The 15944-nt window shown below is 35.0% G+C and overlaps 2 protein-coding genes across 4 annotated transcripts; one reads left to right on the top strand and one right to left on the bottom strand.

Annotated features, from left to right (window-relative positions):
* The first annotated feature begins 27 nt into the window (after window positions 1-27).
* On the top strand, window positions 28-2405 carry LOC111392204 (F-box protein PP2-A12-like). Its single transcript, XM_023017484.1, has 4 exons — window positions 28-513; window positions 921-1039; window positions 1443-1929; window positions 2196-2405. The coding sequence occupies exons 1-3, from the start codon at window positions 172-174 to the stop codon at window positions 1861-1863; spliced, it is 882 nt and encodes a 293-aa protein (XP_022873252.1). The 5' UTR covers window positions 28-171; the 3' UTR covers window positions 1864-1929; window positions 2196-2405.
* Window positions 2406-3558: 1153 nt separating this feature from the next.
* LOC111392203 (probable transcriptional regulator SLK2) lies at window positions 3559-11309 on the bottom strand. Of its 3 annotated transcripts, XM_023017481.1 has the most exons (11): window positions 11191-11309; window positions 10395-10469; window positions 8994-9866; window positions 8110-8241; window positions 7805-7853; window positions 6899-7113; window positions 6715-6783; window positions 5945-6045; window positions 5132-5225; window positions 4973-5042; window positions 3559-4456 (listed from the first exon to the last, which is right to left on the bottom strand). In XM_023017481.1, exons 2-11 carry the CDS (start codon window positions 10404-10406, stop codon window positions 3798-3800), a joined length of 2274 nt encoding a protein of 757 aa, XP_022873249.1. In that variant the 5' UTR covers window positions 10407-10469; window positions 11191-11309; the 3' UTR covers window positions 3559-3797. The 3 variants fall into 3 exon arrangements, with proteins under 3 accessions (XP_022873249.1, XP_022873250.1, XP_022873251.1); XM_023017482.1 differs by lacking the exons at window positions 10395-10469; window positions 11191-11309 and having other exon boundaries at window positions 8994-9961; XM_023017483.1 differs by lacking the exons at window positions 8994-9866; window positions 10395-10469; window positions 11191-11309 and adding an exon at window positions 8449-8872.
* Window positions 11310-15944: the final 4635 nt, after the last annotated feature.

Below are 15944 nucleotides of genomic sequence, written 5' to 3'. Positions count from 1 at the left end.
CAATAAAATATTTTTCCTCGTTTCCGAAAATGACATACGCGTCTCTCTATCTCCCCGACTAATCTTCTCTATATATCTAAACATATACCAATACAACGGATCTTGCAAAATATTCCTCAATATTTCATCAAGGAAATTACAATCCATTGTGTTTTGTGTGTTTCCATTCAGATGGGTTCGTCGCTGTCGTTCTTGTTTTCGCGTGGAAACTCAGTAGTAGACCCGTCGCCGGAGCCAGGCCTCGGGGACTTGCCGGAGAGTTGCGTTGCGTCAATTATTGGGTACCTTGACCCACCAGAGATCTGTAGGCTTGCAATGTTGAATCAGGCTTTCAGGGGGGCTTCTTCTGCGGATTTTGTGTGGGAATCTAAGTTGCCTTTGAATTATGGCTCTATTGTGGAAAGGGTGTTTGAGAATGATGGTGAGAAATTTGAGGGTTTTTGCAAGGATTTGTGTAAAAAGGATGTTTATTCCAGGCTGTGCAGATCCAATTCTTTTGACGGTGGCTCTAAGGTCTAATTTACCCATTTTTCTTTTCATTTGATTATCAGATTTATTAAACCCTAATCTTACAATTATGTTTTATTTCTTGCAAAATTTAGAATATGGAAATAATGGGACAATAAAGAACGTCTCTTATGGAAATATTTGTGATTTTATTCGTAATTGATATTTTCTTGGGGTGCATAATGCATAGAGCATATTATTTTTTCCTGGGTTTTAGTAGAAATTAAAGATTCATAGAAAACATTTCAAGAATTATGAAAGATGGATTATTAATTTTTGTGAAAGTTCTTAAAATATATGGTCCCAGTTTTCATATACTTTGATGGGTGTTTTAGTAAGGATGAAATTTAAAACGTACAATATTCTTTTCACTTATGATGTTAATGGGGTTTGTTTATTTGGATTATGTGCAGAAAGTCTGGTTGGATAAGAGTAAAGGAAAGATTTGTATGTCAATATCATCAAATGGATTGGCAATAACGGGGATTGATGACCGGAGATACTGGAGTCGAATTCCAACTGAAGAATCGAGGTGAGGTTTTCAAAATATTTTTGTCTCCATCAATTTAATTAGAGGTGAGAATTGGGATCGAATACACTTTTATGCATATGATGTGTTTATAGATTTTAGTGGCAAATCAAACTTTTTGGGGCATTTTATGGTCACATTTTGTTATTATAGGTACCTGTTTTCTTCTAGTGAATCCTTGAGCACCTATAATTGATTGTTTCTATTGAAGTCTGTGTTGGATTTTCTTTCCGTAATAGATCAATGATTGTTCTAGCAGGAGAGGAAAGAACAGTTTGGTACTAACTTGTATGCTAGAAAGTGGACAGCCTTAAACATTCGTTCTAGTGGTTAAACACCTTGTAATGGTTTAGGTTTCTTCTAAACATATTTTTGTTGTTTTGAGTGACTCAATTCTTCCATGTAGGTTTCACTCAGTTGTATATGTCCAGCAAGTCTGGTGGTTTGAAGTGAATGGGGAGGTCGAGTTCCCATTTCCAGCAGGTTCTTATAGCCTCTTCTTTAGACTGCATTTGGGACAAGCATATAAAAGGTTTGGTCGCCGGGTTTGTAATACCGAGAAGGTTCATGGTTGGGATAAAAAGCCTGTTCGGTTCCAGCTTTCAACTTCAGATGGTCAGCAAGCAACAATGCAGTATTACTTGAAGGAAGTGGGAAAATGGATTCACTATCATGCTGGGGATTTTGTTGTTACTGATTCTTGCCAATCAACATTAGTCAAATTTTCGATGACACAAATTGATTGCACACACACTAAAGGTGGTCTCTGTGTAGATTCTGTTGTTGTGTATCCTAGTGAATTTAAAGAGAGGTTAGAGTGTTTTTAAAAACTTAACCTCCAGTGGAAAGCAGGCAGTCAGAGGTAAGTAATGTAGGGTAGGTACATTGGTTACTTTTGTAGCTTTTTATGGTTGAACCCCAACCTTAAGGGCCCCCACCGACCCTGCCCTGGGCCATCGTGGAGGAAGTAAATCGCAAGATGTGCCTCCCAGGAGCCAGGGTGGAGAGCACATGGATAGGCCAAGGCTGTTAACCCATATGGTAACTCCCGCTTGCAACAAAGCCAATTCCACCTTGCGGGGAATCGAACTCTGCACACTGCCGCACTGAGCCATATCCGCCCTCCCCTTTGCCACTGGGAGATATTCCTTGGGGGCACTTTTGTAGCTTTTTAGAGTCTACAAAAGGCAGTTCTTATCAATGAATTTTCAACTCAAACTATTTATTAATGTCATGGACATCGCAGAATTTTGGAAAATATTTGTTGTTTTGGGTTGGCTGACGAGATTTTGACCCAATTAGATCTCGTTACATCTTCAATCCTAATGAACCCTTCCTCAGACAGGATAAGCAGATGGCTACTTCTTTCGCTTACATGTTATGTCTCTACATGCAAGTGTGGCTCATTTGATAAGTTGAACGGTAAAGTCCCAAACAACATTATTAAGGCATAAAATCAAGTTTAAAACCTCGTTTATCATATTGAATAATTTTATTGATTGTTATATATCAGTGTTTTGAAAAGCGTACCTAAGTGAAGTGAGGCATGGGCAAAAATGCTTTGCCTTGCAAATAATAAGCGCGAATTAATGCCTAAGCGCTTTATTAATTTTGTTTTTTCACTTATTAAAAAACCTTTTATTTGACTTTAATTTATTAACTTTTTTTTCCCCATTTTTTAAAAGACATTTAGCCCTTGTTTGATCCCCATTTTGGGAGAAAAAATATATTTTGAATAGTAGAGTGATAGTGTGTGTGGTTAAAAAATAAGGAAAATTTTTGGATTTGTGTATAGTGTTATTTTATTGAAAAATGTGTGGTTAAAAATATAATTATGCTTGACGTACAATCCATTTTACGACATTGTTAACAACATGCCACGTGACATGTTATCCTCGGATAGTTTAAAAAATATTTTATCTTTTCAACCAACACTTTTTTGACACACACAATATTGTCAACAATGTCGTCAAAATACATTTTACAAATGACATTATCCTTAAAAATAAGTTTTGAAAAAATGAATTTTTAGAAGAATAGAGACCAACCAAGGGTTTATTTAATTTTAGTTTCAAGTTTTCAAATGACTATCTATACAAAAGTAAAAAATAACTTTATCCAATAAAGATTAATAAAATTTAAACTATGATGCTATCTATATTATATAATTATAATTTTGAAATTTATCATTTTATAAATTAATTAAGAATGACTTGTCTAGTTCAAAATTTAAACTATAAATATAGTATTAATTTCGCGTTTCGAAATTTTGAAAATTATATAATTGATTAGTTACAGAAATTATTAAGTAAATATAATATTTTATAGTTTTAAATATTCGGTATTCTTTATTTTAATTAGTAAATGATTTTAAAACGGTTAAATATTTAGAATAATAATAAAAATAAATAATACTTTTTTACACCTGGACCTTGCCTAGCTTGAAGCTTAACTTCACGTTTAGTCATACTTTACGCTTTTTAAAACACTTTCATATTGTGTAATACTGACAAAATACTGTATATCAAACCCGCATTCAATTAAGCAACTGATTTTGTAGATATTGCTCGACTTTACATGTATACCTTCATATAATCTTTTGATAATTCAAGAAATTAAGGTGCTAAGCTGTAATGCAACATCCCTAATGAGAAAAAGAAGGAAATTTCAAAAGAAAGATCCCCAGTAGCCAATTACAATGGTTTCGACAGGTTAATTGGACCCAAAACAAAGTTCCCACTGATAGAGCACAACTTTTAGATCAATTCAGACCCTGGAAGCTTAGGAAAGCTTCTGGCAGTTCAAACTCAGGTGAATGTGCTTCAGTTTTGATAGTAATCTTGCGCGCATCTGCTGGTGAGTTATTGTCGGATGTTGCCTTGGGAATATTAGCACTTCCAGATGCAATTGCAGGATTTGGACGCGGAGAGGCAGCATCTACGCTCTTGTTGCATTTGTCCATATGGCCGATAAGCAAGCGGTTTGAGATGTTTTGATAGGATTTGGAGGTGCCCTCGTTTTCGAGCCTTCCTTGCGGCTGCACGCTCTTCCCTCTGCTGGCAGCCACCATGTCATTAAGTAATTTGTCGAGATTAATTTTGCCATTTTCAGAAGATTGGAGGGCTTTTAACAAGCTATCGTTGCACTGATTGGAATCCGAAGACTGAGGACCAAAACATGCCAACCGGGTGGAGCAATTCATGGTTGTTCTGACAGATGCGTTACATGTGTTCTGCATAAGCAATTGACATTGATAATTGTCCAGTGCCGATAACGCTTCTCCCGCCCCAAAAGATACCTTGTTATCAACCTGGCACGAGATTCCAGGACAAGGCTGCTTTGCAATTGCCCACTTCTCCATACCTTGTTTCTTGTTTGTCTGGTTTGTCCAGCTGCCTTGAGAATAATTGTTCAAGCTCTCTACAGAGGAGTGTCAAATTTAGTTTGCAGAAGCGGTGAAGCGCAGAAAATATTCACAGGGCATTTAGATGGAAAATCGAATTAATTTTGAACATCACAACCAATAAAATGCAGCATAGGCAATACTCAAGAGAGGTTTTCACAAAAATCGATTTACTTCTGAACATCATAACCAATAAAAGTAAAAGAAAAATGCACTTGCAAAGTCTAATTACTATATGAGGGGCAAAGGCCTAGCAAAACTTATAATGTGATGTCTACTTCTGTCTTCATCTATCAGCAAAACCCATGGTGCTCAAAAGCTATTTTGGTTGAAGAGTTTACCTCTTTGTAGACGAGAAAGATAAATAAGTCAATTGAAGCAGCATTACTAAACGAAATAGAGTCCATTTTTATGCCCATGAGCAAAAACTAAAGGAAAATATATTGAAAAGTTTCCATTGCCTCGAGTGGCAACTGAACAAAAACAAATAGATGAACAGTCACATCATTTGCAATACAAGTATATTCACATACCGATCGGTCCAATTTTTCTGTCGTGACTAAATGAAATGAGCTCTTTCATGGTATTGACAATTTCAGCTACCTGTTGAAAATGCAATTGGAACGTTAACCATGAAAAGATATATCATTCCATGATTGAGACTCGAACATTAGAAGTCATAAAAATTGTACCTGCAAGGACCGAATAAATCTTTTGGGAAATCCCAAGTCATTCACCAGGGGAAATTCCATATTCCTTGCAAGTTGGTGCCCCGCCGCTGCAAACCTATACCCAAGAGAGAGAAACCAAAGCCAAGAGAATTATGTTCTCCAAATAACTTTCATAGGTCTGGTTAATGAACTAAAAATATCACTACCTAAATAAGATATTTAAAATTTCAACTTCGAGAACTGAGCAAAGTACTTTATTAATGCAGCACAGTGTACAAAACATAGCCAGACCAGAATTACACAGATGAAACAACTCGTTCAATAGTCTACAATAACAGGATACTGTATATCTAGTTATCTGCTAGTTAAATTCAATTTAGAAAACAATTGATGCAACATTGCAAGTGAATCATCGGTTCTATTTATAACTAGCACAGATTATAAAATCCCAAGCATTCAGCTGGTCTCTTACGGGGAATAGATCGAGCAGGATACCTATGAAGCTAGCAGAAGAAAAGAACTGGTTGATAGCTTCCAGAATACCAGTTGCATTATCCTTCTAACATCTTAAGAAAGAAAGTCATATATATGCAATATAATTTCATTCGTTCCACATTGTGTACTAGATGTCCCTCCTTTTAAATATCTACTTCATTTAGCCTTATAACTTGTGAAAGCAAAACAATCGTCTTGACTGTCCTCTCCTTAATTGAACAGGGAAAATAATCAAACAATTGTAATTTATAAGTCTGAAAAGAGAAATTTTTATGGAAAATCAAGATGCATTGTGTTTAAGAAAATCTAGAAATCTGAAGGAAAAACACGTATGCTTACATATTGCAAGTTGATTGCATATCCTGATGTAAGACCCTATCAGATGAACAGTCAAGTATGTTGTCATGATATTTCTGAGCAGTAAAAACAAACTGATTAACCTGCAAACAGAAAGAATTCTTCAATTATCTCAAGGCCGTGATAGATATTTCAATCACCAAAAACTAGAGAAAAAATATGGCCAGAAAATCCAGATGCTTTACATTATTTCTCAAAGAATAGCACTTTCCAAGGGAACCACTTTTAATCTATTTCATTTTGATCTAGCTCCTTGTCACTGATAAGTAATTTGGTTTTATCTTGTCCAAAAGAGATGGTTCTCAGAAAATTTTTGTTCAGTTACTCATTGAAACTTAATCCAGATATCTCTGAAATATTTAAATGTTTTTCATGAATCAGATACAAGAAATGAATCAGTTAACTGCAGATATGTTATGAAATATTTAAATGTTATTCATGAATTGGAAATAAAACAAAAATTGTGACAAAAATTTTTATGGCTTGTGATTTGATCTCTATGACAAGATCTGTTAACGTATTCCTGCTGCTAGTAGTTTTCTTATAGTGAACATACAAAGTACGTGGCTCTCTTGAGGTACTTCATTGATTTCAATACTTTCAGCACGTGAAAGAGAATTGCAGGGAATTGAAAATGTTAGATAAATCAACGAATACACGACAGGTTTCACAAACTACAACACATAAAATCGATGAAGATAATTCTTAGATCAAAAAGTTGCATTTACCAGCTCAGATTCAGGATTTAATACCTGTGAAGCAACCAATCTATGAGACAAAAATTCGTCATGATGTCGTGCGCAAAATTCCCAAGACAGTATCTAGGAGACATCAAGCAACGAACCTCAGTAATGAATACAGTTCGACTCCTAAAGGCAACAAGCCAATGCATAAAGTCATAGAGCAACCTCTAACAAAATGGAAAAACTAAATTACCTTTAGGTCATGTTGGAAAACAATGCGAAGTTTACCCTCCCGAACAACACGAAAATTCTTATACACACTCTCTTGAACTGCGTTCCCATATTCCAGCATCAATAATCCAGAGGACAATCGACATGCTCGAGGCAATTCCAGGAAAAAAATCTCATCGACCATACCACTATCAAACATTATCTTGAAAAGTCTAGGAAACATTTCAAAAGTTGCCTCTGCAAAGTAACAAGAACAAAAGAACAGAAAAAACACTGTCAAATGCTGTGTGTGACGAATATAAAAGAATACAGAAGATAATGAGATGCAAATCAACTAAAATTCAAGTTTGTTTCCAGGGAATATATGGGGAAGAGGGAGAGAGTTCCCTTGAAAAATTCTGGACTCAACAATTTCGCTGTTGCTATCAGAGTCTTGCATGTATGAGCAAAGAACAGTCCACAAAACTGTATGGTATAGAGAGGAAAGCACCAATACTCGGGGCAACTTTATGAAGAACAAAGATCACTCAAGTGCGGCTTGCCCTAATTAAATAGCTACTAGATATGCATGGACTGTAAGAACGAAAGAAGGAATAAGTAGAAACCAAAAACATAAAGGACATCCGCAACAACTGCACACTAAAAATATTGCCCAAGTATCATCGCAAATGATGCCAAGAACCAAGCTATACAAAAGATAGCATTAAAGGCAAAATCTGAATTTGATTATCATGAGAGTAGCAAAGAGCTAAATACATGAGACATAGAAAATACGATGTGGTGCAAGAAAATCGATGACCGGTGAAAATGGTAATTATAAAGTAAAAACGAAGCAGCGGATATAAATAAAATAAGTATACATCCAGGAAAAATGAGAATGTACAGTTGGCTGTGGATACAATGCAAAAGTTGTTCATTGAGTACTTACCGAGACCCTTCCCGGATCTCGAACCACAGATGTCACAACACCATGTCCCCTGAGAAATCACAGAAACAAACAGAGCTTCTTTTTAGACCAAACATGTCAATAGTGTGCTTGAAAAAATTATGGACTAAAAAAATGGAATACAGATAAATCTAGAATACAACAATCTGACCAAATGAAAAAAATAAAAAAATAAAAAATTAGAAAAACAAAAATAGATAAGGAGATAGAGGATGTAAGTGCAATTATAGAAATTATGAAAAATGACATTTTAAAAGAATGAAGTTTGCGTGCAACATGACACTAACCATAGATTTGGGGGAGAAAACACCAAGAGAATGTTGCCCAATATTTTCATACATAGATAAACACCACCTTTTCTTTGAGCCAGGGGCATAATACTCCGATACAAATGTGCTCCAGTAACATATATTGTTGCCCTGGAAAGATAAGAAAGTATTAGATCAAGCTCTCCAATGATACATTAATAACTTCATATTTCCTACAGTTCCAGAAAATACTGAATTAGAAGAAGAGCAAATTAAAAAAAAAAAAAAAAAAGACATGTTGCTAACAAGTGCCTAATATAAATTGAAATTTAAAATGGAAGATAAAGCACAACTTTTTGTCAAGAGAAAGTAACTGACATTTGGTCGGTTCCGCAGGTGATATAGATACTGCATAACTCGTTCAGAACAAATATCACCATCAATCAAATTTGCAAATGAAACTTGTTGATTTCCAAGGTCTTGTAAGAGAGGTCTCATCTGCTGTGCTGGTTGTTGAGAATGGCCTCCACTTAGCTGTGAAATTGAATGCAAAATCTGCTGATGCTGCTGATTTTTCTGGCTATACTGCTGAGTCAATTCCTTGAGTTGGGAATTATAATCTTGCACCTGCATGAGTTGCTGCCTCAACAAGAATTGTTTAATAATTTGCTGCTGCTCGATGTCCTCTTGGTTGACATCAAATCTTGGTTTTTTCAGCATTTGAGTAATAATATCAGGCTCCTGTTTAATTTTTACAGCATGCGAAACTTGACAAGTTTGCAATTTCAACTTGGACAGATCTGTAGAACCTGCAGCTTGTGCTAGTTAAAAAAAAAAGACATGTTGCTGACAAGTGCCTAATATAAATTGAAATTTAAAATGGAAGATAAAGCACAACTTTTTGTCAAGAGAAAGTAACTGACATTTGGTCGGTTCCGCAGGTGATATAGATACTGCATAACTCGTTCAGAACAAATATCACCATCAATCAAATTTGCAAATGAAACTTGTTGATTTCCAAGGTCTTGTAAGAGAGGTCTCATCTGCTGTGCTGGTTGTTGAGAATGGCCTCCACTTAGCTGTGAAATTGAATGCAAAATCTGCTGATGCTGCTGATTTTTCTGGCTATACTGCTGAGTCAATTCCTTGAGTTGGGAATTATAATCTTGCACCTGCATGAGTTGCTGCCTGAACAAGAATTGTTTAATAATTTGCTGCTGCTCGATGTCCTCTTGGTTGACATCAAATCTTGGTTTTTTCAGCATTTGAGTAATAATATCAGGCTCCTGTTTAATTTTTACAGCATGCGAAACTTGACGAGTTTGCAATTTCAACTTGGACAGATCTGTAGAACCTGCAGCTTGTGCTAGTTGTTTCCTTTTTCGCTCCTGTTGACTCCTTTGATATATATGAGAAAGTGTTTTCTCAGCGGGAGATGCATTCATTGGAACATTCAACGAGAATGGCATGGAAGATGCAGATAGGCTAATGTAAGGCTCCATGTTAGTACTGCCATTTCCATGTAAATGAGCATCACTTGGGAAGGTCAAGTCAGAGTTGACTACAGTAGTATTTGCACCTATTGCTGGCTCCAGACTTGAAAAGTTTACCAGAGACATTGAACATAATTCATTGGAAGCCAAATTTGCATCCAAATGTGCCATTCCAAGCAAAGACCCTGAACACCCTTCCCTTATATTTGAACTATTAGAGCTTATAGACTCTAAAATCCCTCCAGATCCATTAATAGGTAGTATTCGAGGGATTCCCAATTGGTTATTGCGTTCCAGGAAAGCCTCCAAAGCCATCTCCTACAGGCAAGCAACAAACAAAAGCTTTCCAGGAAGGAAGATCATTCGATGAAAGAAAGCCTACGGAAATGAAGTATAAACAGGAATGTTAGCAACAAGGCTATACATTTGTACAATGCCTCAGAATGCAATCATGGTTAAAGATGGTTATTATAGTGGTGAAAACTCGCTGATCCACAGGATCAATTGTGTTTATAATTAATTAGGCGCCCTGTCACTTAAGTCGGTTTAGTGCAGGTTGTACCCAATGTAGTTGCCGCGGGTATTAAGAACCCTATGTTTGAATCGTAAGGATGAAATCACACAGCCAACAAGTTCTTCAAAAACACGACATAGTTATAGCCAAACAACTACAAAAATTGAACCAAAAAGTAATGAACACATGCAAATCATCCTTCGAATTTTACTTACCAAAGTAATCAAACTTACCAAGAAATATATTTCACTCATCCAAACCTAGAATTACTTTTAAAAAAATAAGGATCACATTTCATCAAAACGGGTAAATAAAGCCTCCAAAGCCATCTCCTACAGGCAAGCAACAAACAAAAGCTTTCCAGGAAGGAAGATCATTCGATGAAAGAAAGCCTACAGAAATGAAGTATAAACAGGAATGTTAGCAACAAGGCTATACATTTGTACAATGCCTCAGAATGCAATCATGGTTAAAGATGGTTATTATAGTGGTGAAAACTCGCTGATCCACAGGATCAATTGTGTTTATAATTAATTAGGCGCCCTGTCACTTAAGTCGGTTTAGTGCAGGTTGTACCCAATGAAGTTGCCGCGGGTATTAAGAACCCTATGTTTGAATCGTAAGGATGAAATCACACAGCCAACAAGTTCTTCAAAAACACGACATAGTTATAGCCAAACAACTACAAAAATTGAACCAAAAAGTAATGAACACATGCAAATCATCCTTCGAATTTTACTTACCAAAGTAATCAAACTTACCGAGAAATATATTTCACTCATCCAAACCTAGAATTACTTTTAAAAAAATAAGGATCACATTTCATTAAAACGGGAAAAAATTGAAGAAATTACATAAAGAAAAGAAGATAACTCATATTCAAATATACACTACATTTGCTCTATCAAACGCAATCAAATGAAGGGTCCCTCCAGTTCTTTCACATAAAACAATCCCTACTCTTCTTCCACAATTTTTTTCTTCAATTTTTTGCCATTTTTCACAGGCAAATGACAAAAGCATCACTAAAGTCACGAAAAAAAATATATCAACACTTTAAAAAAACCTAGAATCAAACTGCACATATCAAAATCAAAATCAAAATCTATATACCTCAAAGATTAAAGCTCCAAAATCTCACTGCCATTTACGCACCCTGTGTGCTTGAACTGTGAATGTAGAACGTTTTTTGTTTCTTATAGCATTCGCGGGAAGAAAGAGTTGGAGGTAACCGGCTGGTGCCGGTAGTCGGTCGTCGGGCCCACATTTGCAGGTGAGTATAGTACTACAACTACAAAAATTGAACCAAAAAGTAATGAACACATGCAAATCATCCTTCGAATTTTACTTACCAAAGTAATCAAACTTACCGAGAAATATATTTCACTCATCCAAACCTAGAATTACTTTTAAAAAAATAAGGATCACATTTCATTAAAACGGGAAAAAAACGGGACAAAATATCGAAACGATCTCTTTTATTTTCGTTTCATTCGCCATGTCACATTATTTTATACTTTTAAATTAGACTTGATTGACACGATTAAAGAAGAAAATAATAATTTAAGAATCCATTTGGAAAAAAAAAAAAAAGGTATTATCGTTTAAGTTGGGACCTATAAATCGTGTGGTCCAAAATAACATTTATTGAATTATTGACTGAATAAAAATAAATTAATATAATCTACATATATATGTAGAATATTACCATAATCTAGGAATCAGATTGTTGGTACTTGATTATTTTATCCAAAATCTGTAATCCAAGTTTATATTATCAAAATTTATAATCTACTTTTTGATATTATCAGAATCTATAATCAATTCAAGACAAGTCTATTCGAATTGACTCACTATTTTAACACCCTAAATTTATGAGAATGTTTAAAGTCAATATGAAAAATTACTTTATGTTAGAAAATAATGTTGTTTGGCTAAAAATCATTAACAATCACGATAGTAAAAACAACTTTAGCGAAAATGTTGTGATAGAATGAATGTATTGTTGGAAAAAATGGGTTAGTGGATAATTTTGGCATAAAATTTGTGTGGGATCCATTGGTCAAATTTGGAAGATCGAAGTTGATCCTTGTTCTCCTTTGTGAGAGCATCGAAACCATATATTTATTTGCCAAAATTGATGAATGGATGATGAGAAATTGAAGATCAAAGATGACCATTAGAATATGGTTTATGTGGGAAATAAAACTAGTCTCACATAGGAAAACGAAGAAAATATGAACCACTTTATATAGGATTACACTTTGAAAAAGTGTAATCATGTGTAGCAAATAGACTCTCTCCATGTGTGCGCGCAGGGGGTATAAATCACGTACTGAAACTGCCTTCGAATCTTGAACTTGTGTGTTGATGCGACTTGCGTACACGAATGTCGGATCGAACGGAGCAAAAATTAGCCCGTTTGGTGTGTCTACGTTTTGCAATTTTTTGCTTTCTTTAACTGACTTTTGAATTTCTAAAAACTACCAAAACTCCCAGAAATTAAAACAACTCTAGTGTTTATTGCTATGGAGTTAATAGGCATATTTAATCTTATATTAAGTCTCATTTTCCAGCAATTATAACCACGAGAATACTGCATGCACACGAAAATATTCTGTCAAATTAGTGTTGCTTGCATACGTAATCTGTTGCATTTTCAGCGTCGTCTTGGTGGTGATATTGTTCAATACAAACTCAATTCGGCAGAGTGGTTTCTGCAGTACTCAGATTCTACTATCACAGTTGCATCATGGGAAACAGACGCTCGGATTAAATCTCAAGCACTTACAGTGAGAGAGTGAATCTATTTTAAGGAAACTGTATTCGCACATGCTTCGGGTTGAAAATTTATTTATTTTCTACAATTTACATATTTATAATTTATCCTTGCAGGTTATTTATTTATTTAGAGATTTACATGTTTGCAAGTTACTATATTCATATATTTTACAATTTACTTGTTTTATATTTATGTTAGAATTAAAAATAGAAAAAGAAAAAATATATATATATCTGAATTTTCTTGCTAATAGTTAGTAAATGCAATTCGGTATATGCATGTTATATATACGGTATTTCTAGGTGTAAGTGAAAATACGGTACGTGAAAAGGGTAAAGAAAATATGTGCAAATACGGTCAAATGCATATACGGTAAGCTACAAATACGGTAGGCAACATATACGGTAAGCTGCATATACGGTATGCTTAAAATCAGTATTTAAACTGCATATACGGTATACGATAATTTGATTTCATTAACACCACTATATTACAAAAAACTTAAAACAGATTCCTAAAGGAAATATTGGTTTCTTATACTATTAATTTTTTGGAAACTAATTTTTTTTGTTTGATTTTCAGAAATGAGAACCGAATCGACCAACATGGATGTGACCCAAACTGTGCCTACTGAAAATCAGGCTATGGGCTCAGCTGTGGCTCAAGAGTCAAGCTCTATTGTGACTTAGACTGTGGCTAAATTGTCAAATCATGTTGTGAGTCAAACTGTGGCTCCAACAACAGGCCATACCGTTAATGTTTTGGTTAATCATGGAAAAAAATCGGAGAAATTCAAGTTGAATTTCAAAAGGTGGCAGCAGAAAATATTACTTTATCTGACCGCTTTGAATCTTGTGAGATTCTTGACTGAGACTGCTCCAAAACTCAATGAGGGTAAGGGAGATGTTCAAGCAATCATTGCATTTGATACTTGAAACCACTCGAATTTTCTGTGTCGAAACTATATTATGAACGACTTAGCAGACACTCTATACAATGTATACAGTACTATGAAAACTGTTAAGGAAATGTGGGAGTCTTTGGACCGAAAATAAAAAATTGAGGATGTCTGGGTTAAAAAATTCATTGTCGACAGATTCCTAGACTATAAAATATTGGACTCCAAAACAATTATCAGTCAAGTGCAAGAACTTTAAGTGATTCTTCACGAAATTCATGCCGAATGGATGATTTTGAGTGAAACTTTTCAAGTGTCTGCAATTATTGGAAAATTGCCCCCTGCATGGAAAGATTTCAAGAATTATTTGAAGTACAAGCGAAAGGAAATGAACGTCGAAAAACTAATTGTTAGATCTCGAATTGAAGAAGACAACAAGAGTTTCGAAAAGAAGTGGTTCAATCCTGGTGCTGCTAAAGCTAATGTTGTGGAGTATGGTCAAAGTAGTGAGAACTACAAAAATAAGTCTGGGCCATCCGATGGCAAAAATACCAAGCAATGACCGAAAGGTGAAATTTCTAAGAAGAAATTCCAAAGAAAATGCTTCAATTATGACAAAATGGGTCACAAGTATTGGAGTGCAGATTGTCAAAAAAGAAGAAAGAAGCAAATGTAGTTGATTACATGGCACAAGATGTGTCGAAGCTGAATCTCTCAGCTGTCATTTCTGAAGTGAACATGGTGGATTCAAACCCTAAGGAGTGGTGGATTGACACCAGTGCTATGAGGCATATGTGCTCTGATAAGGAGCTGTTTGTTACGTTTAAAGCAATTGAGAATGAGAGAAGTTGTTCATGGGAAATTCAGCAACGTCTGAAATCAAAGGATAAGGAAAGGTGGTTTGGAAAATGACTTCGGAAAAAGAGCTGACTCTCAACAATGTGCTATATGTGCCGAAAATTCGCAAGAACCTAATGTTCGGGTCGCTTTTGAATAAGCATGGTTCGCATTGTATTTGAGTCAGACAAAGTTATTTGGTCAAAAAGTGGAATGTTTGTCGGAAAATGATATATTTCTAACGGTATGTTTAAACTCAATGTAATGGTTATTAAACCAAAAATGAATAAAGCAAACACTTTTGCTTATTTGTTTGAGTATTTCAATTTGTGACACGGTAGACTAGGACATGTTAACTATGATACTTTATGAAGACTAGTTAACTTGAATTGCATGCTTGAATTTCACATTGATTCAAAATATAAGTGTGAAACTTGTGTTGAGACAAAATTGATAAGGTCGTCGTTTAAATCAATTGAATGGAACACAGAATCACTTGATTTAATTCACAGTGACGTATGTGACTTAAAACTTATACAAACAAAACGTGGCAACAAGTATTTCATTACTTTTGTCGATAATAGCACCAAATATTGTTATGTGTATTTGCTAAAATGTAAAGATGAAGCTATTGAAAAATTTATTCTCTATAAGAGTGAAGTTGAAATTCAACTTATTAAAAAAATTAAGGTGTTAAGAAGCGATCAAGGTGGTTAGTATGAAACACCATTTGCGAAATTCTGTGCACAATACAGAATCATACATGAAACCACTGCACCTTATTCACCGCAACAAAACGATGTTGTCGAACGAAAAAATCGTAATTTAAAGGAAATGATGAATGCAATGCTAGTAAGTTTTGAGTTACCTCAGAACATGTGGGGGGAAACTGTGTTATCAGCAAATTATCTTTTAAATAAGGTGCCTTGAAAGAAAATAGAAAAGACCTCTTATAAGTTATGGAAAGGAAGAAAGTTTTCCTATAAATACCTACGAGTGTGGGGGTGTCTTGCCAAAGTAGCCGTTCTAACACCAAAGAAGGTAAGGATAGGGCCAAAAACGGTAGATTGCATCTTCATTGGCTATGCACACAATAGTAGTGCTTATCGGTTTCTTGTGTATGATTCTAAAATCTTAGACATATACAAAAACACGATATTGTAATCAAGAAATACTTTATTCTTTGAATATGAATTTCTGTACAAGTCTAAAGAGGAAGCAAGCTCCTCCAAACGAACATATGAGACTATGACTGAAAATAGTTATGACGAAGAACAAGAAGAGGAGACTGAGGTTAGACGTAGCAAATGGGAAATAACAAAAAAATCGTATGGTCCTGATTTTCTGACT

Source organism: Olea europaea, unplaced genomic scaffold (genome assembly GCF_002742605.1).
Source record: "Olea europaea var. sylvestris unplaced genomic scaffold, O_europaea_v1 scaffold901, whole genome shotgun sequence".
Lineage (NCBI taxonomy): Eukaryota > Viridiplantae > Streptophyta > Magnoliopsida > Lamiales > Oleaceae > Olea > Olea europaea.
This window is presented reverse-complemented; position numbering and strand designations above follow the sequence as displayed.